Source organism: Centroberyx affinis, unplaced genomic scaffold (assembly GCF_046629955.1).
Source record: "Centroberyx affinis isolate AG114_WGS23_722 - 3 ecotype Tasmania unplaced genomic scaffold, CSIRO-AGI_Caff_v1 ptg002764l_1, whole genome shotgun sequence".
NCBI lineage: Eukaryota > Metazoa > Chordata > Actinopteri > Beryciformes > Berycidae > Centroberyx > Centroberyx affinis.
The window spans coordinates 1,056,208-1,079,141 of NW_027280925.1; the positions used below are offsets into that span (position 1 = coordinate 1,056,208).

Here is a 22,934-nt window from a genome sequence, read left to right on the forward strand (position 1 = left end):
TGATTAAACCCTACACTCTTTATGCAGGTTTGTTGCAAAGTCAGCAACAATACAGTTATGTGCATGTGTGGTGGCATACAACTCCCAGTTTGAACCTCCACCAGCATCTTATGATCAGAAGAACCACTTTGTTGGAATTTAGGCTGCAGGGAAAAATCAATGGCACGCAGTACATTTACACCTGTAACCCGTAGTGTGGTGCATTTATCACAGCTGTTGTTTTCTGCTGAAGTTTCCTTTCAGCCAAATATACTGAGGAAGCCTTTCACATTTTAAACTCATTGGATAGCCAGTGATTAAATTTCTTTGTGCCGTTTCAGGTGCTAGTGAATAAAAGGTGCAGAATATGCAGCTTGTGACTTGAACTCCATCTGCATACAGTGGTATGGTATAAAATAGTCTATTGTTGACATGAGCAACCAGTAAATTGAGCAGCTGTAAGAGGAGCAGTGTCCACCATCCAGGAATGATTGTCACACATTTGGGGAGGATTCTCTAAGTTGCCTCTAACAGACAGTGGATCCAATACTTAGCTTGTGCTGCCATCTACTGGTTTTCTGGCCTAAAAATTACAATAGTAAATTTAATTCAAATCAAGTTATGAGACAGCAACTCAGAATATGAAAGAATCTTTAATTCTTTTAGGAGATTAAGAACACAAATGGTATAATTAAAGGCTTCCGATTAAAATCGAAACATAAAATGACGGATAAGGCTCCCCATGATCAATCACTGATCAAGTGTTGTAACCCGACCTGTAGAGTAAAGTCAACGTCATACATGGATGAACAGCAATAATAAAGCAATGAAAGTCTTTCAGGATAGTTTTGTCTGACAGCGCCATGAAGCTGAAACTTGAATGAAAAGTAAACTTAATTAAGCAATGGATATGATCATTATGAGTTTATGAATATCGATACACACAGGCCATAAGAGTTAAACTCTCTTTACGCCCATAAGCATTCTGAAGTCATTTCTCATTTTCCCAGCTGCTGATAGTAAGGACAGGCATATATGTTAAAGTGAAAATATAAAAATAATTTTTCAGTTTGTTTCAGGCCATTTCAAAATGTGGTTTGGATGGGAATCTGAGCAGATGACATGTACGTACCCTGCTAGTTGTTTTGCCACTTAGCCCTGCCTCTCTGTGTGCATCTGTTGGCTGCAAGCAATTCATGAGAAATAATTAACTGGGTCCAGTTTCCCCAAAGACATTTTAGCACTTGACTTGAACTGCAATGATCTTGGCACCAAAATGCTTTTGGGAAACCTGGAATCATCAATTTAGGTAAACCAAAAAATATATATATATATATATGATCAGAGTCTTGATCAGTGGCTTTCATTTTTGGTGACTAATACTTAAAATTTTTGTAAAATTATCCTTAAAAAAAAAAAAAGAAAAAACTACCACTGTTAAAGAGAAATACTGTTATCAATTCAACAATAAGCAAAGCCTTTAAACACTGACTACTCTGTATCGGACAGTATGAGTGATTCTGCTTTTATTGAAGGTGATTGTTGGGCCCATGGTATCTCGTCGGCATCTTTTTTCCTTTCAGCGCTTGTGGAAGCCTCTGTGGTCGGGGACGGGTCTGTAAGGGGGGCCAGGTCTCCGGCTGCCACCCCCGTTCCTCCAGTTGAAACACTCATTTTGCCTGTAAACACAGGAGTAGCCAGTAGTTTGGTTTTTAGTAGTGGGGTGATGGTAGAGCGACTACAGTTTTCAAAAAAAAAAGTCACTGTCATCAATCTGTTATCACCCCAACGACAGGCCAATGCAAACAAACCCAAAACTTTAACTTCAATACAAAATTGGTTGCAAGTCTCTCACCTGAAATTCTCATCTTGCAGGTCATCAGCTTTGAGGGCCGACCTGGACATGCCCATGCCTGGAGGAATCCTGTCTGGGTATCGCACAACAATCTTGGTGCCCATTAGCTCATAGCCCTGATGAAGAGCACAAAGATCGCATAAAAATCCAGTAGAAACCCAGGAAGGAGAGTTGATACACCCTCCTGGAATGGTCCTACTTCCTCTTATGTACATGTAGGGGGACGCAAATAATTTGTATGTCATGGAGACCAGATTGGTAAGGGCCATCAAGAGTAAGCGGATAGGCAGAGCTCAACATGACCAAAGTAGAAGATACTTGTGGCTGAATTAAGAGGAGAAACTCAAAACAAGGGGCTTAATCAGTGACTGAGAGCTGGTGGGCATGGCCTACTCCAAAGAGGGAGTAGATAGACAATGTCAACTATTTCCTCCCTTACCCATCTGTCTCATGGTCCATGAGTTATACCAATGTATAGATTACTCTACATTTAGCTTACATCTACATTTGCAAATATATCTTCAAACCGATAAGGTGATTTGTGCAAGTGAGAATGAGGTTAACATTGGACAACACCAAATTAATATATCCAACAAGTGCAACAGAAGTCGGCGCAGGCAGAGTCTGTAGTCCACAGTTAGGACTTCAAGCGTCTTGCCCACCAGTCCAACCCCATTACCTATAGTCCAGGGACTACTTACATTAAATTGTCGGATGGCCTCATCACAGTGCTCTTTGTTGGTAAAGTTTACAAAGGCACATCGTCTGGGAGTCAGAAGCTTGACACTATAGATAGCCCCAACACTGCAAGAGGAGAGACGGTCTTGGTGAATGGAGATGGACATTATCATTGTTATTAATTAATTAATTTCATTTTGTAGGTGTGTAGAACTGTCAGGTAAGGGTTCCTTCTCTAAAAGTGGATGTACAGCATTGTGGAATAAAAGCCTTCCTATAAAAAGGTAATGTATTCCCTTACCTGCCAAATAGGTTGGTTACCATGGGCTCAGTTACTGTGAAAACCAAGTTTCCCACCCATACTGGAAACAGCTCCCTGTTGAAAGAAAATACTGAAGTTTAAGGAGTGATTAGAGATTTCAAAAATACAGAGGTGTGTGAGCAAGTCGCTGGTTTCTGTGACTGGCTCGGCTCTCTGTAAACTGTATCAATACTCACGGCGGCAGTTGACGATCTTCATGGTTGGTCTTCATCGCCCGGTTAGGAATGGGCTTTGGCTGACTGTGGACATTTGACATATTCTGGACTGGACCTAAAGGTCTGTTCTTAAGTGGTGTTTTTGGTGCATTCTGGGACTGAGGAGGGGCATGGGGGTTTGCGTTGGCTGAAGGAAGTGAAGAGGCTCTGGTGATATTCTCTACTGGAGCCGGTGGGAGAAGTTTACGAGCTGGAAGTCCGTCATTAGAAGCAGCTCCTAAACACAGTGACAAGTATTTAGATTAGTATTGCAAGAAAATTGACAGTTTCAATTTTGGCAATGGTCTCTGCAGGCAAGCACACTTTACTCAACTGGAATTAACCAGAGTAATTTAGGATAATCATACAAGTTGATCATGTGCATACGCAATATGCTAATTCCACTGAAGCTACGACCCCATGGAATTAGGAAGATATACTCAAAACATGCGGGCCTCACTCATGCAAGCAGATTTTCATTTCCTCTGATGCAAAGCAGCATCTGGATACAACCCTCAAAAAGTAGCAAAACCACAGACAAGGCAACACTCACCTGGTGTATGATTTAATTTGGACAGCACCTCCAGTGCTTTATTTACTGTCCCGTGAATTATTAAGGCATTTGAGCTCTGCTCCCGAGAGAAACCATACTCCTGAAACAAAAAAAACAGGATCCCAGGTAAGCAACAACATCAAAGCATGAACACCATTCAGTTTGCCTGACAGTTCTCTTCAAGATAATGTTCTCCTGTCAACATACGGACCATGTATCGAACATTTTCACATCAGTCATGTAAAATTTTGGTTAATGGTTAAATAAACTTGAACACTGGTCCAATGCACATCACTGCATCAAAGTATGAATTTTCACATGCCACATAAACATGGCGACAGAGAACACCATAGCTCACAGTTCAACAATACTGTTACACACCATTAGTTGTGTTATCTGCACCCGCATCAATTCCTGGGCAGCATCTGTACAGGAGCTTTCCAGCTTCAAAACCTCCTTAAAGGCCTGGGCGGCCTCATCATACCTCTGTGGGGAGAGGAAACCACCATGAGATCTATAAACCCTCTGACACAGGACTAAATACAAGTTCAGGCTCACTGAACTTTGCTGGATTAATCAGCCCAGTTATAAAGGCTTAAAAAATAATAATAATATATATTAATAATTTAGGCAAATTCTGCAGAATGTGGAGTGGGAAGTAAATGGTCAAAACAGTACATAGCTTGAGTAAATAATGTGAGTCTGGGCAGTCAACTGACATCTGGAAATAATTCACTGGTGTGGCAACAAGGCCAAAGTGACCACAAGGTCATTCCAACCTGAAGTATCATATCAGAGTCCTGCACCACATTAACTGTGACTCAACTACATGACATGTATGACATAGTGGGGAAAGTATGGGTGGTGCAGATGTGTTAGGACATGTCCACTTACCTTTAGACCCGCCAAAGCCCGACCCTTCCTATAGAGGCCTTTAACCCAGCCGGGAAACATGCTGAGGGACAACTCGGCGTCGGTCAGTGCCTTCTCATATTCTTGCATTTTTTCAAAACAGAAGGAGCGATTGCCAAAGAGCCTGCAACAAAAATAACAGTATAAACATTGCCTGACAGCCTGTGGATGGTGATCACTGTGAAGGAGGACAATGTTACAAGGATATTGGTACTTGGTAATATAATCAAATTGGTAAGAAGTGATAAGACGTATTCTTACTTAAACTCTGTAGGGTTGTACTTAATTGCATCCGTGAAATACTTCACAGCCATATCAAATTCTCCAGCACTTGCAAACTTATTTCCGAGAACTGCAAAGAAGAATTTTAGTTAAACGCTTTGTTGATAAAGTATTGTTTACATAGAAACAGCGATTCCGCTCCAAACAATGATTAACCCAGCTGGCTGACATTTTGTGTACGTTAGGTGGACAAAACTCACCTGCAAGCTCTGTACTTATTTTTACATGATCTTCATAGGTGGGAGTGTTAGGGGTGGCAGTATCCTGTTGAGACAATGAGAAAGAGAAATTTAAAAATGACAAGAGTGAGTGGGCATATCTTATCCCAGGGAGGTCAACCCCTGTGCCACGGAGGGCTGAGAGTATGAATGTTTCTGTTGCAACCAAAGGCTACATAATGTGATTTCACTGATTAGCACAACTTGAACCAGCGAGGAGGAACTAATCAGTGAAATCAGCTGCCGTAGACTTTAGTTGGAATGAACCCTGCAGACTCACAGGATCTGACACCCTAGCCTTATCCCATCCACCTTTATAGTAATGATGGTGTTACGGCCAAATTTAATTTCTTGAAAAACGAATAATTGTGCACCATCTCATTTTTATGTTCTAATAATGATTATTCCTGATTCTTTGGATGTGGCTACACCATAACTCACTTAATGGCAGGTCTGGAAAAACCAAAACATAAAAACAATCCTCACATTGTTAGATATGGATGTGTAAGTGGTCAGGCTTGCACTAATCACAATTTTATGAAGCGTGGACAAAATCCAACCACCATGCAAATGAAAAATACAAACAGATGGATAGGGAGAGCGTAATGCAGAGTAATGAGACACTAATGCAGACAGATTTAAATAAATACAGCCACATGAGGCGCATAACAGCCATTTTCAGGCAAGTGTGGACATACAGCAGTGTGATCTCATCCAATATTTAGTCTACTTCAACAGCCAAAACTGGAGTTCTGAAAACTTCATGATTTAAGTCAACTGTCATAATTAATGGATCCCAGTGGGTAAATGAACCTTGTTTACAAGAAGCCAACAAAAATCCTCTAAAACAACCCCTCTGCTGGGTGGTTGTTTGTTTATAGTGTCACAATAATATACTTGTCTTTCTCTAGCTTTTTTGCTTCAGCATTAGTAACATCAATCACAAAGGCATATGACACAAACCTCTGCCTGTCTGGGGAAAACCTGTAAAATATATCAAGCATTACTTTTTTCTGAGGTGGTGTCTTGCAGTTCCAATAAAATTCATGTGAATGTTTGGCAACAATTCAAAGCATGTACACAAATACTGCAACAAAAAAGCATAGATGCAAGACATGAATAAAAGAGGAAAGAACTGTATCGTTACAAATGCCCAACCACCAGGCACCGTTGTTTGGAAATTCTTATCTACCCTGCAGTGGCCTTGATAAAATCCAGTAAAGGATTCCTTCCCTTCCTGCTAGGAAGGGCAAACGAGCAAGAATGATGTCAAATCTTAACTGTGTTTACAGAATCTGACTATTAATTGCAATGCTCCCACCTTGTTTACATCATTCTGGTCTTCATTAAGTTGGTCAGTAGCTGGTCGAGTTTCCTTTTTAACCGGGCTCTTCTTTTTCTCCTTCCTCTCAGGCTTGGGCTTCTGCTCCAATTTACGCTTAACTATGAGAGCAGCTTTACTCACAAAAGTACTGTTCATATCCAATTCCTGACAAAAAGACAAAGAACAGGCAAGATCACAGTTTTAAAAAAAAAAGCATACATAGGGTTGGTCCGTGATTCAAATGGATCACTTTTCTAAGTAGTTAGGACACCCAAAACAGAAAACAAAATGTGATGGTTACATTCAAAATGATGTAAAAGCAAATTCAGGGGCTTAACGGTTTTTCTTAATTGTGTGACATACTTATTGAACAGAATCACTGAACCATCTTTTTTTAAAGTGGCTAAATGTATTTGTATTATGACAACAACAACAAACCCCATTTAGAAGTTATTATAGAAATATAAAACAAATCAATGAATCCCAAAAAAGAAGAAGTTGGGTTCAGTGCCATAACAATTCAGAAATGTTCAATAAGAAAAAGCTTTCTTTTTGCTCATCAATCATTGATGGAAACAAATTTGAATAGGAATCTGAACTGTTGTGAAACCAACCCAAAGGAAATAGTGTTGGTACCTCTGATTCGGCTGATTCACTCTCAGGTTCACTCACGTCTTCTTCACTGGATTCCTCCTCACTGCTGTCACTGCTGTCTGTATCTCCAGGAGATGTCACAGGTTTACCAAAGATAATTTCAATTCCTGTGTTAGATTTATCATTAACCCCTTTACTCTCCTCTGCTTTCGACTGCTGCGAGTCATCCTCTACCTGTGAAACAGAAAAAAAAAAATCACGAAACAGCTAGGATATGAATATGCACGTTAATACGTTTTTTTGTTCGAGGCTTTGGTTTGGTTAACTTTTACAGATGTGGTAAACAAATCCAGCTGCAAGGTGACAATTACCTCTACGCTTTTTTGTGGATTTTGTTTTTCCTTCTCCAACTTCTCAAGCCGTTTTCTTTCCTTCTGTTTCTATTGGGCCAGAATACAGGAGGGCGATTAGACTTCATCTGCACAATCTAACATTCACTCATTGCAGCTGAGATCCTGTTGGGAAATAGTGGGAGATACAAGAGCACAACTTGCCTGTTTTTTAAGACGCTTCTTCTCAGCCTTTTCTTTGCCTTTTTTCGACTCTTGTAATAATCTGGCTCTTCTTTCAGCATGCTAACGGGGAGAGGTGGTGCAACTGACATTACACAGAGTTCAACCATTTCAGCTGAGCAGAATCAAATGGAAAACACTCTTATGACTTCATGAGATAAAACTAAATCTAAACTCACGCTCTCAACTGGCTCAGCCGGTACAGAGGACAGGTGAGAAAGGTGGTGGGCTGATGATGATGTGAAGCGATTCAGTGGAGGCAGAAACATAGGGTTGGAAGACCGTGCTGGATTCCCAATTAATCTTCTATTAAGGCCAGGAAATCCATGGAAGTTGCCATGCCAAAGATCGTCTTCACCAGGAACACTTAGGTCATTATCCATATCCATACCTGCTAGAAGAGAAGAGAAAGACGTTCAGTGCTGAATGGGTGAACAGCAGTGGTCAAACAGTACCAAAGTGAGAGCCATAAGCAAAGTTAGGGATGATTGGCTGCTTGCTGAGATTTAGGATTGAGGCTTTGGACAACTTTAACCAAATAAATTCCATTTACTGAATGTGCACAGCAAAGTAATTTCATTACACTAGGGCTGAACAATTAATCTAAATTTTATCAAAATCGCAATATGGCCTCGCAGGAGGCGCAATATTTGTTAAAGGCGAAATGTGTGTCAAAATACCATTTTAAATTAAATACTGTCGTGCTGCAGAGATGTCCTGGCCTACACATCATATTCTACAGACTTAATAAAAAAAAATTGTTTGGTACAGATCCCCGCAAAAATCACACCATAATCATTTGAATATGTTTTTCAATGAAAATGAGAATGATGTAAAAATTATCATTCCCTCTAATATTGCAAATCATATCGTAACTGCAATATCAGTCAAAATAATCGCAATTAGATATTTTTTCAAAATCGTTCAGCCCTACATTACACTCAAGTTTAGTGCATTTTCACAAATTAAAACACTTTTCAGAACAAAAAAAGGAATATTGAATGTGCAGATGAGAAAGAAACGACCAGAACACTTAAGCTACAGCTCACTTCAAACAAATATGCTACAAATGTAATTAAAACGCAACACGGAGAATGATTGGAAAAAGGAATTTAAGATAAAATACAAAACAAAATAAATCATTACATATAATCATGACTAGTATTAGATACATTATGAAGTATCTCCTTACCAAGAAGTCCAATCTTTATTATCCTTTGAACAGGAGGATGTCTGTCAAACAAATCCACCACCTTTTGCTGGAAGGAAAAGAAAAAGAGGCAGGGATGTCAACAATGTCAGTTCCACATAGTTGCTCACCCCCATCACATTTTCCCAGCTCCTTTTGCTGGGAAAATGTGTCAAAGCTTTCAATTGACCTACAATTAGTTTGAAGCAACCACTTTCACCTTATAATAATTAAGAGTTGGGCAATTTTACACATCACTGACAACTAGAAAGTCTCAGATTATTGTCTAGCACAAGTACACGCAAACACTGTGGAGCATGGGATAACTTTCACTTTCGTTTTTGTGGAAGCTCTGACTCATTGGTTAAACCACAACAGGAGCAAATACTGTACTTTGCACTGGCACCGCACTAAGCCCAAGTGAAACAGTGTGGAGGTGGGATCAGATTCTGCGAAATTACCGGTATTAAAAACAGACATTACCTTTAAATAGTAGCTGTCTGGAAATGAGTCAAGTTGTAAGCCATCTGGCCGGCAGTCGGCACTTGTGGAAAATAGGCTACTTTCGTGTGAGAGGAAGGCTCAGGAAGGGGATTTAATTTCAGCCGATTAAAAACAGCTATGATGTAAAGAAAGTGAAGCTAACGTTTAATTGGCTACAACAGAACATACAGTAAGAGAGGAGTTGCCATGTTCGCTCTCTACTGAAAAAACCGCACCAAGACAATTGTATGTAGGTGTACCAGCTGTGTATGGGACACGGAAAGGGGCGGGGCACTTGGTGCTGACGTACCCGCGTATTTTCCAGGTCGCACATTTAAAGTTACTTAAGCCATGTGATCATCAGTGACGTGAGGTGCGCACTTCCCCGCACACGACCCACCTCCAACTCTAACACACAAGCTTGACGAGTACGAGTTACAAATATCACAAATGGAAAAAAAAAAACCTGCAACTGGGTCAAAGTACATTAGAACTTAAATTTATTTGGCACATTAATTCCTGGTATCTGAAGAACTGTTCATAAAGTCCTCAACTGAGTCTCAGGTTAAAGCCCAGACAGTATGAGGTGATGGCAAAATGTAAGTACCTGCTACCCAAGAAGCAACATACATAAAAGTACTGTCTCTCTTCAAAAACCAGTGTGGGTGGGAAAGCATTTTCCTTTTAAGGAGACATTGAGTACGGTATCTTGATGCGTTATAAAACGCCCTGTAACTAGTTGACTACTTTCTTTAATGACAACGCAAAACAGTTAGTTTGGGCGTTTGCTCACTTCTGAGTGCCAAACAGTGTGGGGTAGACGGTACTTCACACGCAGGAAGTGAATGAGGTGTACCTTTTAAACTCTCAAATACTATTAGTCCAAATCACACCCAACAAAGTTTTATGGTGTCTGAGAGGGCTCTCTGGAGAATCCATTAGTAACACCAGGCATATGATGTAAAAGGCAGCAACAGAAAGGCCGAAAGCTGCTGCTAGAGGGAGGCCAGCTCCCCATACTGCTCGAAATACCATCATGTCCATGTTAGCTAGCTAACGTTAGCCAACCATGAACTAAGTGCGGAAATGTGGGCGATTCCCTGTTTTTTGTAATGGCTTGTTGTAAACAAGCATTAAAGGGGACAGTTAAATTGTGTACTTACGACCATTCGGACTTCTCTAAAATCTGGAAAAGATGAAGAAGCAACAACCGAAGTCAAAACGTGCTTCCACAACGTTATATCAAATCAAGAGGAACAGACAGATTGGTTTATCAGTATAAAACCCAACTTGTAAACGCAAGCTAGCTTGTTAGCCACATTAGCCACTAACTTCTAATAACAAGCAAGTCAACATTTTTCTTACCTGCGTCTTCTCTAAATATCGCCATATTCAATAATACATATGCTGCTATAGTTAGACACACTCTGAAAGTCGGGTTAATGCATAATAAGTTGCATTAACTTTAACGCTAACGTTAGTAACTTCCAACTTCCACTGCGCGCATGTTCTTTGCGCGCTCCCTCTGAACCAGCTTCTCCGCGTGAACGGAACTTGCCTTTTGCTGCACGCATGCGCGTTGTTGTCCTCTTATTCACTGGCAGAGAGCAGAGACCCTTGGCTGCTCCCTACTGGACACATACTCGCAGAGATCTACTTGCACTCCCTCCATAAAATCCTGTTTGTGTATGTTTGACCCCGTTTGTCACATAAATGATTGACTGGTTGGTTACCAGCCAATAGGTACTGATATACTGATACACAGATATAAAAGAAAAGGGAAAAAGTCACTTTCTATTTAAGCCTTCAAGACAATAAAAGCTAGATTTTTTTAAGAGTGTGTATACTTTTGATATCCGCTCCATGCTGTATGTATAGTGTACACAGTAAATACAGGGTCTAGTCCCTCAGCATTAGAGCTTAGTCTTGTGGTCAACTGTAGAAAAAGACCAGGGAATAATATCATTGGCTTCAGCTCATATTACACTCTACACACAAGGCAATGGATGGAGAAGATGAGCCACAACTCCATCTGTCTATTCATAGTATTCCCATGATGTCACATGCATTTCCTTCCAATAAGGTGCTTTACCACATACACAGCTCATTGGCTGTGGCTGTCACTTGATTCTAATCACCTGTTCATTGATTACAATCACCTGTTATTTTCCTACCATGATGGCTGTGTGGCGATGTTATTATTGCTATAACAGTCCGTATGAAATATAACAAAGAATAGGACACAATATAATATTAAGAAAGTGCCATTTTAAAATTGAGACAACATTCATTCTTTAACACAATGCATAGAGTTAGTCATTATGAGTACAAACACACAAGTTTTCTGTCATTATTTTATGAACTAATTCAGGTGGGGAAAAACAGTAGTCGCAGTTTTAAACAACAAATGAAGCTGTTGACGAAAATAGACAATAAATATCAACCTGTTCAAGCAGAGGTAAATACATGAGCTTGGAAATGTTGTCATTTGTAGTGTCTATATAAAATTTGCTTATCTCGCAAGATTGAATCAAGAAGAATCAATGCAATTAAATTAAAATTCTGAAATCTCATTCATAATATTCTCAATATTTACAATTTAAAACAGTTATCTGCTCAATCGGCACATTTTAACGAGAATGCCGCATCCAACCAATCATGCAATTCAGTAATCAGTACATTTTCTGTCTATAAAAATTGAATATTAAACAATTTGATTACAGATTACCATTGATGTACAGTTAATGTAAATCATGGGTGCTCCCATACATAATCCACATCTCTGTGGATCCCACAACTGTATAATTCAATGCGAGAACTTTATCAGGTCTGACAAATGCTTGACAGACTGTGCATTCAAATGCTTTGAAATTCATTTCTTTAAAACCAATAATGCAATTGCATACATGTACTAAAAATTATAATTCAGTAACAAGTATTATTCAGCAAAACTGAATTCAAAAAGTACCGCCTATTTGATATCAATGGTCCACCTCATACAAGTCAGTGTCATACAAGATGGCTTCTTTTACACTGAGTGAAAGAGCAGCTGTAGTGCTAGCATTAGTCCCTTTTTAACTAGCGAAGCGGCCATCATTGGTCAGCTCACAAGGAATGATCTGACCTTATCTCTCCGCTGAACAGTTTAAAGGTCAACCCTGAGTCGCAAACTCTAAAAGGCATTTCTCAACAGTTACCACATCCCAAAGTAACAGCAACAAAAAGCCTCAATTATAGCCAACATTTTGGCTACAAGTCGTTAAAAGAAAAAGTGGGGAAGTGGCCCTCAGCCCTGCAGTTTAAAAAGTGAGGGAATCACCATGGTTACTCCACAATCCTTCCGTGGCGCACAGAGAAGGCGATGAGTCTGTGGTAGAGCGAAGCCAGGAGCACGATGGCCCCCAGCACCATGCCAGAGATCAGGCTGAAGGCCCATCGGGGTCCCAGGATGGTATACACCTGGGAGACGAAGACGGGGCCCAATGTCCGTGCCCCGCTGCCAGAGGCCGTCAGCCAGCCCATGTACACACCCTGCAGAGACAGACAGTTAACATCCACTTTCTGTGAACTTCACATCAAGTTCATTCATCTAATTATGCAACAAAGATAAAGTAAAACGCATAAACGTTTGAGAAATTTATGAATGCACTCCTAATGGTTTGAAGCACGCTGAACATTTTGGAAATGCCACTTGGCAAAATGCTTGAAACTTTTCAGGACTGGAGGGTTAAGATGATTCATACTGGTAGGAAGCAATAGGAGACGAGGCAAACACACTCATTCCTATTAAGATATTGAATAAGAATGACCCATTCATCTCAATAACCCCTTTGCCATTAAAAAACCCCAAAACAAAACTATATAAAAAATATATATACACATAGGAGCTACTTAAGCCTCTACTGTTGACCACAGATTTGTTCCACTAGGGCAGCTGAAGGGGTTAAATGCCTTGCTAAAGGGCAATCTGATGGTAGTTGTTGATCAAGGGAAAAGCATTTCTCATTCACTTTCCCCACTAAGTCTTTCCCTGCCTGACTGAGGAATCAAACCTAAGAGCTTCTAGTCACTTTTCTAACCTTTAGGCTACTGTCGCCCAAAGCTGTTCTTACCTGAGGCTTGGGTCCAAGGATTTTGGAGTACAGTGTGTAAGACATCACATTGCAAGCTGGGTATCCCACTCCAATGAGGGTGTCAGAGGTGATGTACTGTGCCAGGTGGATGGCAGGAGTATACTGGCACCAGGTCTGTTCAGGCGGGCAGCCCGTTGGCTCCAAAGTGCTGTTGGTGCCCAGCGTGGCGTCAAAGGTCTGATTGACCACCGAGTTGTTCTTGATGTCTGCATTTTGAAAAGACAAGCAAACACGTGCATGCTAAATCAATGCTAAGATTCTCAGGCAGGATGTTGTATTCCTGCAGTCCCTTGAATTTCATGCTACAACACACAGCAAACATTGTAACGTCACTCCACAAGGAAATAAAAATTCTGTTAAAAACCTCAAACTAACAAAGCCCAGAGACCACCGCAGTATTATTTTAAATCAGAAAGAGGGGAAAGCACCAAAATGACATTCCATCTGCAGCAATGAATCACTACAACATAGGACACTGGACCAATCTTTGCAAAAAAAAAAATCCATACCTGCCCACTGGATTTTAGGGTACTGGTTCCCCCATGGGAGCAGAATAAAGAAGCCACAGAATATAATGGCCAAGCCTCCCATCAACACAGGACGATCCCCAATCCTGGAAGGGAACAAACACTCCCCTCGATTAGCCAATCTTTAGGAAGTTTAAATATATTTGTATTCACCCGGTTCATTCACATGTGCGGTGGAACAAAATCGTCCAGGTACCTTTGAGAGGCCACCTTTACAACTATGAACACCAGGATGGATTCAAATCCAATGCAGGAGATGATGATGCCATTGTACAGCACCGCATCTCTCCTCGTCCAGGCAAACATGTCCATGGACAAAGGGGTGGCGATTCTGAGGAATAAAAAAAACATCCAGTCAGATCTCAAACAAATAACACAGTGGAGTACAAAGAGGCAGGCTTAAGGTAACAAGAAATGCCTTTGCCTCATTCTGACTTGACTGCCTTCATACTCTGTGGAATTCAATACATACGTCTCGAAGACAGCAAAGATGAACATGATGATGAAGAAGAGGACATTGGAGGTCAGGACCGCTACCTGGTCAATGGATTCCTCAGTCTCTTGGCTAATGTCAACTCTATCTACAGGAGAGGGAAGAGGAGGATATGGACGTCAACCACAAAACACTCACCAATATCCTGCAACAAGCACTGCAGGTATATCAAGTCAAATTATTGGACTAAGTAATTACAAAAGGGAATGTGTCAAATGAGGTCAAGAGTAGGACAGCACATACCTTCTGACAGGTAGTTGATGGCCTGAATCTGTCTCCCATGGTCATCTACATAGTGCTCTCTGATGAGGAGAGTCAAGATAGACATCTTAGATAATTATGATAGCATAAAAAAACATGTACAAATCCACTGACAGAAGTGTAGCATAACTCCAGGATAGATTGTTTTGTTTTGTTTAGTTAAGTACTCTCAATTCAATTCTCTCAAATCCCGAACCCTCTCCCCAACACACACACATACTGTTTATACATGACAGTGACTTTCGGATGCGGGGGAAAGCCTCACCTCAGCACCAGCAGAACCAACAGGATGTTGACGACGCCAAAGGCTGCTGCCAGTAAGGCCGGGGCAGTGTACATGTTGAGCTGCAGGTCGATGATCTTCACGGTGACGCCTTGCTCACCAATGAACGACAGGCATGCCTGCAGAGCTAATGCATCAAAGTACAGTATATATGAATCAAAATAAAGTCTACAATATTTTCTAACCTACATCATGACCACTACATTATACACTACACTAGCATAGTGGCTAGTTGCACTGCCTTTCTCCATACTTTCCTTAAATATTTGGAACTTTTGATTGCATTCCCAAGACCAGTTACTCTGACTGGGAGCTCAGTAAACTGTCCAGATTAAATGAGAATAAAACACAGCCATCTTTACCCGGTCCCAGGATGAAGCCCAGGGCCTGACAGGCACTCATGTTGGCCATGGCGCTGGTCCTCTCCTTCAGAGATGTGGCTCCAGCAACATAGGACCTCACCACGGCAACATTACCTGCCAAGACAGGACCAACACCGATGTTAGGGGATATAGGGGATATAGGGGTCCCCCCCCCCCCCCGTATCTTATGGGTCAACAAAGTTGGTGTCCCATTCATTGTCTTTGGAGCAGCCCCTGATTTTACATCCCAGTGACATCACAACTTCAAGGGTTTTTTCTAGCTTTGGGAAAGAGTGGTGCAAGTTCACAGTCATTGACTGAACTGTCCTGGGGCACAGAAATAAAATAAAATATGTGAAATCATAAAATGGGTGGCATTCCCCTTTAAACCTGCTAAACATTAAATGATCATGCTGAACACATGGCCCCCATACAGCACCTGCTCCGAAGCCCACAAAGGCTCTGGCCATGAGCATGTGGAACTTGTTTTCTGTTGTGGGCAGGTAGACGTAGGAGTAGTAGATATTGGCTGACACGTTGATGAAGATGGAGCACACCAGCGGCTCCCTGCGCGGCCTGTGATTGGACCACAGGCCAAAAATGGGTGAGGCCACCATCTGACCCAGGCTGTAGGCCGCCACCACCCAGCCCAGGAAGCTGGCGTTTGCACTGTCATCAATCTACAAGGAACACACACCGAGCAAAGTGATAGTAATGGGCATGAGGAATGAGTTCTGACAATGCTATAATAAATGCTATAATACGAAGATATGGGACTGTATATTATTAAGCAATTGTTGGAATTCCGTTACTGATACATGCAATTAAACTCAAAACATTTAACCTGCAAATTAGACCACAAAGCATATTTCAGTACTCAAATAAAAATAAATAAAAAAATGTATTCAGAATCGCTCAGACAGAAAACCCAGTATTTCCAGCAACAATGTTTAATTGACCAACTGGTTTCAAGTTTTCCAAGATATTAATCATTCCCTATGCAGTTATAAATAAGCATAGTTTAATTTTCCCATTCTGTAAATCTGTGGTTTTTCTTTTGTGCATTACAAAATCAAAACAAAAGAAATATTCCATCTTAATTTGCATTAATGGCGTCAACAGTAAGAAAAGGGTGATTCATGCTTACCTTTTGCAAATAAGGCCACAGTGATGTTATGACAATAGTGAAGCCTAAAACAGGACATGAAACAAACAAGTGTCACATGCTATCAAAGCTCCTATACCTTAAGTTATGCACCAAATCATATCGAACACAAGCCAGGCACAGAAGCATCATATTCACTGCAATTTTATGATTGTAACCAACACTCAAAAAAGGTGCAGAAAAGCAGATGCTTGCTGTTGTGGGGCATTGAACTCGGGCCAAAGGAATGTCTCCCTGATCACTATGCCACCCAAGCATGCAGGAGGCCCGTCTACATTTATGTGATTAACTCTTTACTTTAAAACCGTAGTAAAGTAAGGTAGGAGCAATGCTTTATGCATCAAAGAACTTCAAAAGTCTCAGAAGTCTGTTTGATACATGGGGTACTAGTGTGGCAGTGATGGCATCCTCACCTACACTGCTGAGGAACATGGTGAAGTACATGACTCGGATAGACCTCCACCGACTCTTGTAGTCTTCATCTTGGGAGTCATCACTGTTTCCAGGCAAGAGGACAAGAAAGCAAAGGTGGAGTTTGCAGTTTGAGTGACTGTTCCTGGTGCTGATCAACATGAAAGGTTCTACCAAAACAGTGTGATCAGTATGTTTTACAGCATCACGCATGGTCCACATTACATAGGGTTAGTACCAGTGTTTTGACTTCCTATTTCTTTAAACAAGATCATAACAGTTGTTGAATGTTTACCCAGCAGTTTGTCAACAGCCAGCGGCCAGTGAACTCTGCACTCACCTGCTTGCATCATCCTTCAGCAATGGAGTATTCTCGTCAGAGTCAACAAGATGAGACATATTTGCTAAAAACAGCAAGCCAAAGCAAAAACGAAGCTATGCAGCTGCACGTGACTTTCAAGATACAGGACAATATGTCTTATGTTAACTCGCCATGTAACTTAGCCGAGACAGATAGCTAGACGTAAAGTTAGATAGCTCTTTTCTGCAAAGTCCTTTCACCCAGGCAAGCTAGCTCTCGCCTATCAGTTTACCACTGGAGCTAACATTACACTCTCTTAGTAGCTATACGTTAGCCTAAATTATACCGCACACGACGGTAAAGTGGAATATTTTTCTAACCGCTGTTAAAATCCAAATACGACAATCTGCAAAAGCTTTACGTAGGATGTGGTAAGTTACCAGATATCAGTAGACAGCAGCAGTGTCAAGTTAGACCAATGAGTTAGACAAAATAAAAAAGACTTCCGGGAACAGATTTCAAAATCACAACGGTTTTGTGTAATGCGAGTACAAGAGAGAAAACGATGTGGAATATATTCAATAAATAATCTGTATTTCAATGAAAATAAAATTCTTTGTTTCGAATATGGACTTTTCACACACACCAGAGTGTGTTTTGTTAATGAATACCACAATATTCCTCCATTTTTCAAACGTGACCAACTTTGCGCTTTTATTTTGAAAAAAACACACATACCTTCCGGTATTACTATTGGCCTTACTGGGTAACTTGACGCAGCTCGGTCCTACTCACGTGAAAATCGACAAACTACATATTTATAAACACTTCCGCCTCTCTTACTCGGCTTAATTTGATTTAGTGAGCCTTGCGGTTTGAGCGCCCCCGCGTGTGTGGAATAAAATTGCAGCCGTTAAACATGTATAACCCATGTTATAAAAAAAAACAAAGTCCAAAGACCAGAGTCCTCTAAAAGAATTAACAAAACGTAGTGAATTTTGTTTTAAGGAAGCTATTATTGCAGAATACAAATTACTCATCTGAATTAAATATGCATTTGGCCTATTTAATCCCCCCCCCCCCATGCTTTACCTCATGTCATGAATGAAAGTGAAAGTAAAATCTATCGACAGGGAGTGGCGTGGCATTTTCTTTGTCAGCGCAGAAATTGCATTAATTTTCCAATTTCATCCAGAAATAACGACAAAGAGGAGGAGCCGACTAAAAGTTAAAGCTGATTTACAGTTCATAGTGATCTCTATATAAGTTACAGCTTGCTGGAAGCACTCTGAAGGACATTTCTACATTTGTGGAATCACAGCAACACAATGGGTAGGCCTGATTTCATTTTGCGCGGTTGATCATCAGTTTACGTAATAAGGTAACTGTCGGCTGCAGTCTCTGCCTCTCATTTCAAGAACCTGATACAATGTCGATATTTTTTTCTGTTTACGCTCCACTGACGCTGAATGCGCACGTGGAGGCTTGCGTCTCTTACGATAGCGTTTGCGCCAATGCTCCAACAATCACTGTCCAGTTTGCTGTTGTATTACCATGAAAGCAAATACTAATTATTATTCTTCCGTAGGCTTTCAGATGATGCTGCTGTACCTTGTTACTGCTCTCTGCGCATCTATGTGCTTTGCCGCCTCTGGTGAGTGACAAGGCAGACTGTTGTTTTTTATGTGATCCTATTATGTTTTTATCCTATTATTATTATCATTATATTATTTTTACTAGTATATTGTTTTTACCCCCCCCCCCCACACACACACACACACACACACACATTTTTATCTTGTGGACCCTTCTTGATATTACTTTTTTATTATTTGTTATTTTTTTGAGTAGTCTATAATGTTTGCTTTAATTTGACTTTTAAAGCACTTTTTAAACTCTAGTAAAGTGCTATTATTATTGTTTTAAGCCTCAGTTATTTTGAATAGCTTTATGTCCACAGTCAAACAAAACATGATTGTGTGGCTCAATGGGCAGTGATCATCAATTACATCTATGTTAGTATTACATTATAGTCATATCATAACCTAAGTTTACCTAAGTTTCATACCATGTAGGCTACCTGCAACCTCCTGGGTTTGAATCTGGCCTGGGGCTTTTGTTGCATGTCACCCCCCCTCCCACTCTCATCTTTACTGTCTCCCAAAACTAACAACATTCATGTTTCATGTCTCAGAAAACTTCATAGTCTCTGTCCCGGGAGCCCCGGTCTCAGTGCGGCGGGGTCGTACGGCAGCGTTACCCTGCTGGCTCACCCCGCCGAAGAGCGCCGAGGGCCTGGAGGTGCGCTGGTACCGCGACAACCTGTTCGACGCCCCGGTCCTCAGACGGCTCGCCGACGGCTCCCAGCAGGCGGAGTACGTGGGGCGAGTGTCCTTCGGCCTGCGGGACGCGAAGTCTGACGGGCTGAAGGCGGGCGACGTCACTCTGGAGCTGGTGAACGTCACGCTGGAGGACGCAGGGGAGTACACCTGCTATGTGAGCAGCGACCAGGGCTACGACAAGGCCAGCGTCAGTCTCAACGTGACCGGTGAGCGCTACCAAAAGCAGGGAAAAAGTCCACTGCGTTTCATCACATCCCATCCACCTTTAAATCGTCCTTCCTTGCTGCATCTCTCTTCCTCTTTCGTAGAAACGGGTAGCTCTCCCCTCCTGTCAGCGGTGTGGAGAGAAGGCGACCTGGTGAACGTGAGCTGTGAGTCTGAAGGCTGGCACCCGAAGCCCGAGCTGCGCTGGTCCGACCACAAGCGGCCTCTGGCCCCGCAAAGCCTGGTGTACGTCAGCGAGGCAGACAGCCTGGTGTCCGTCCACAGCTGGCTGCTGGTCTCCAGCTCCTCCAAGGTTTCCTGCTCTGTAGGCCTGTCTGAGGCGGACGTCAGGGAGGCAAGGGTGCGCCTGGAGATCCTCCTGCCAGGTGAACGGGGGAAAGAGCTGGTTTTGTCCAGGAAAAGTGTTTACTGTGTGTGTGTGTGTGTATCTTTATCCTTTTTGGTGATTTTTATAACTTGAAACGAATACATTTCTTTTTATTCAGAGACCGAGTCTTCGATGGCTGGATGGGTGGCCTTCATCGTGACCCTCATAGCTTTAGCTGCCGTGGCTGTACTTGGAGCAATGTACTTCAAAAACAGAGGTAAATGTCTAATGGTTTTGATGAGATGAAATGAGACAAAACTTAATTGATCCGCATGGGGAAAAAAACAAACAAATTAAGGCTAGAATATAGATAGAGACAGCAAAAAGCAGAGAGTAGACCTGGAAGATCTGGCAGTGCAATACATAAAGGTAATACAAGAAGTGTGCTCAAACAGGCGTACAGTCCAGTTGAAGGGTGTGTGTGTGCAGTTGGACCTCATCCTCCACCACCTCCTCCACAGTGTCCAAGTTCAGCCCAGTTACAGAGTCAACCAGCTAAACCAGTTTGTTGAGTCTGGCAGTGTCCCCCATCTTGATGTTGGCAGTGTGGCCAGTGTCCCATGTTGATGGAAATATGAATACTGACTGAAATCAAAGCCTCATGTGTTTGTCTTGTGTTTCAGGGAGCAGATCCAAATCGGATCCTGAAACCGGTAAGGGTTTTTTAAAAGAGATATCTGCTACTTTGCAAGTTCAAAACTATACTATACTTATACCTTAAATGGTAATTTGTGCTTTGTATTTCAGGAAATGATCATTCAGAGGGTAAGGAAGACCACACAGTCACTTTGACCACAGTCTCATTTTTACTCAGCATTTCAATAAAACTCTACAATATGTGCCCATGATGACCAAGTGATGATACTCAGTGGATCAAATGCACTGTTACCATCAGTGTGATTTGATAATTAATGAAAACCGATCCCATAGGTTAGACCTAAGAATTATTAACCATTTGTCTATTTCTTCCAGAAACTCAAAACCTTCTATCAGGAGGTAAGGATTGACTCACTCTGTTTTACTTCATAAAGTCAAAGCAAAGCACAATCCATGACAGCTTCTCAACATGGAAACCACTTGCACTAATGAGATGTCAGTTTATCTGGGAACAAATCATTTTGTTGGAGTGTGAGATCCACTTTTATTTTATTTCTCAATTTCAGATGTGGCCCAAGAAACATCTCTAGCAGAGGCCAACGAACATCAAGGTAATCTGCTGAGATCTGCACTTGTCAAGTATTGCTCTATCCTGAACTTTCCTGTTTTCATCCTGATCTCATTCTCTGTTTTCCACAGTGAATGTCACACTTGACAAGACAGAAAATCCACATCTGAGAAAAACCCCAGATGGTAAAATTGTGAGAGATGTGGGAGACGCTGATGGTGAGGTCACTCTCCTCACATCTATAAAGGGAACACCTGGCTTCTCTTCTGGAAAGTACTACTGGGAGGTTTTGTTGGTCAGAGAAAACACGGACCCCAAAAAGTCCTGGTGGGTAGGAGTGACGAGTGCAACTGTCAACCTTCATGAATTGAAGATACCACCAACTCCATCCAATGGTTTCTGGTTCCTCTCCTCAAACACAGAAGACAGATTCCAGTTTAACACAGAACCAGCCGTTTTACTTCCTATCCATTCCAGACCAAAGACTCTTGGTGTGTATTTGAACTATGACAGTGGAGAGCTTTCCTTTTACAATGTAGAAGAAAATAGACATATTGTCACTCTAGCAGCTAGGTTCACAGGAGAAGTCTTTCCTTTTTTCAATCCTGGTAAAGGTGACGATGCCCCTATGGAGATATTACATAGGGAAAACATACAGTGTCAGCCTTCTGAAGGGGAGCACACCTCAGATTCAGATTCATAAGTTACAAAATATTAGTCTTGATGTCAAATGTAACTACTGTTATAAGAAGGGTGAGATGAAATAATGTGCAAACCACTTGGAGAACATCCTACTTGGGCTGTAGTTTCAGCCTTTTCCTGTGCTGAAGGTAAAAAAAAAAACAGGATACACAAAATGAATTGAACCAAGTGTAAATGTGGTTTGCTCATGTCAATGCAGGGAAAGCTGAGGACTGACTCAAATGTCCTCTTGACATCTAATGTTCCTTGTTCCTTCTGCTAGTAGAGTAGCATAGTCGAAAATCTGAGAATCCAGTTTAAGAAATTCACCAATCTTTTCAACAGCTTAATTAATATTGACACCACAAATTGGCACAGTACTGATAGCACTACTCCAGCACTACTATGTGACAGCACTACTCCAGCACTACTATGTGACAATTATATTACTAACAGTTGTTAATATTAAGGATTATTTTGAGCCAGTGTAGCTCATACCACACTGTAAAAACTAATTGTGAAATTTAGTGAAATCAAGTTTAATCATTAATGTATAGATGTTTGTCAACTTTGCTAGTTATCAGCTTCATGACTTCTAATCATGAGTTAACGTCTTGTGACTTGAGTGGTAAGAACACCTTACGAAGCATTCACTAAACTCATCATATTAGCTAAAGTTTATTAAGAAACAATGTTAGCTTATTAGCAGACTTTCTCCATAACTCTCTATAAACCCTTCCTTCTTCTGGTTAGAATGAAGTTACAAGATGGACACTTGTTATATATGTATCTTAGGTGAATCATGGGTCTGATAAAAAATGAAAATGAGAACCATGATGAAAATTAGTATCCAGTTAAATCCCTACTGCCATTATACAACAACACTGGACTGCAGCTCTTCAATTAATGGATTAAACTAATAAACTAAACGTATTGTCTTAAGTTCACTCAGTTACTACATTAGAGCAACTAATGATCTTTGACCAATCTATTCAGTGCTATTTCAGTCAACTTACAATTTTAAGGCAGTGAAACTTTGCCTTAATATTACTATATATTGCTA

At 41.1% G+C, this 22,934-nt stretch overlaps 3 protein-coding genes across 9 annotated transcripts; 1 reads left to right on the forward strand and 2 right to left on the reverse strand.

The window, feature by feature from the left end:
• Window positions 1–613: 613 nt before the first annotated feature.
• LOC139657842 (tetratricopeptide repeat protein 31-like) lies at window positions 614–10,686 on the reverse strand. 5 transcript variants are annotated; one of them, XM_071535783.1, is made up of 18 exons: window positions 10,521–10,686; window positions 10,319–10,341; window positions 8,676–8,742; window positions 7,663–7,874; window positions 7,466–7,546; window positions 7,283–7,351; window positions 6,954–7,145; window positions 6,315–6,482; window positions 4,976–5,039; window positions 4,755–4,845; window positions 4,476–4,617; window positions 3,963–4,067; window positions 3,582–3,681; window positions 3,011–3,266; window positions 2,814–2,888; window positions 2,536–2,638; window positions 1,835–1,950; window positions 614–1,658 (listed from the first exon to the last, which is right to left on the reverse strand). In XM_071535783.1, exons 1-18 carry the CDS (start codon window positions 10,543–10,545, stop codon window positions 1,559–1,561), a joined length of 1,989 nt encoding a protein of 662 aa, XP_071391884.1. In that variant the 5' UTR covers window positions 10,546–10,686; the 3' UTR covers window positions 614–1,558. The 5 variants fall into 5 exon arrangements, with proteins under 5 accessions (XP_071391884.1, XP_071391883.1, XP_071391887.1 ...); XM_071535782.1 differs by having other exon boundaries at window positions 7,663–7,877; XM_071535786.1 differs by lacking the exon at window positions 10,319–10,341.
• Window positions 10,687–11,497: 811 nt separating this feature from the next.
• mfsd8 (major facilitator superfamily domain containing 8) lies at window positions 11,498–17,563 on the reverse strand. 3 transcript variants are annotated; one of them, XM_071535780.1, is made up of 13 exons: window positions 17,532–17,563; window positions 17,131–17,194; window positions 16,793–16,875; window positions 16,362–16,405; window positions 15,654–15,894; window positions 15,215–15,328; window positions 14,835–14,979; window positions 14,552–14,610; window positions 14,288–14,396; window positions 14,012–14,146; window positions 13,798–13,901; window positions 13,268–13,494; window positions 11,498–12,686 (listed from the first exon to the last, which is right to left on the reverse strand). In XM_071535780.1, the coding sequence occupies exons 2-13, from the start codon at window positions 17,187–17,189 to the stop codon at window positions 12,480–12,482; spliced, it is 1,527 nt and encodes a 508-aa protein (XP_071391881.1). In that variant the 5' UTR covers window positions 17,190–17,194; window positions 17,532–17,563; the 3' UTR covers window positions 11,498–12,479. The 3 variants fall into 3 exon arrangements, with proteins under 3 accessions (XP_071391881.1, XP_071391880.1, XP_071391882.1); XM_071535779.1 differs by having other exon boundaries at window positions 17,131–17,538; XM_071535781.1 differs by lacking the exon at window positions 17,532–17,563 and having other exon boundaries at window positions 16,797–16,875; window positions 17,131–17,163.
• Window positions 17,564–18,228: 665 nt separating this feature from the next.
• Window positions 18,229–21,893, forward strand: LOC139657846 (butyrophilin subfamily 1 member A1-like). Its single transcript, XM_071535790.1, has 10 exons — window positions 18,229–18,423; window positions 18,680–18,745; window positions 19,286–19,639; window positions 19,742–20,023; window positions 20,144–20,242; window positions 20,649–20,678; window positions 20,773–20,790; window positions 20,998–21,021; window positions 21,189–21,233; window positions 21,322–21,893. The coding sequence occupies exons 1-10, from the start codon at window positions 18,420–18,422 to the stop codon at window positions 21,891–21,893; spliced, it is 1,494 nt and encodes a 497-aa protein (XP_071391891.1). The 5' UTR covers window positions 18,229–18,419.
• The last annotated feature ends 1,041 nt before the right edge of the window (window positions 21,894–22,934 follow it).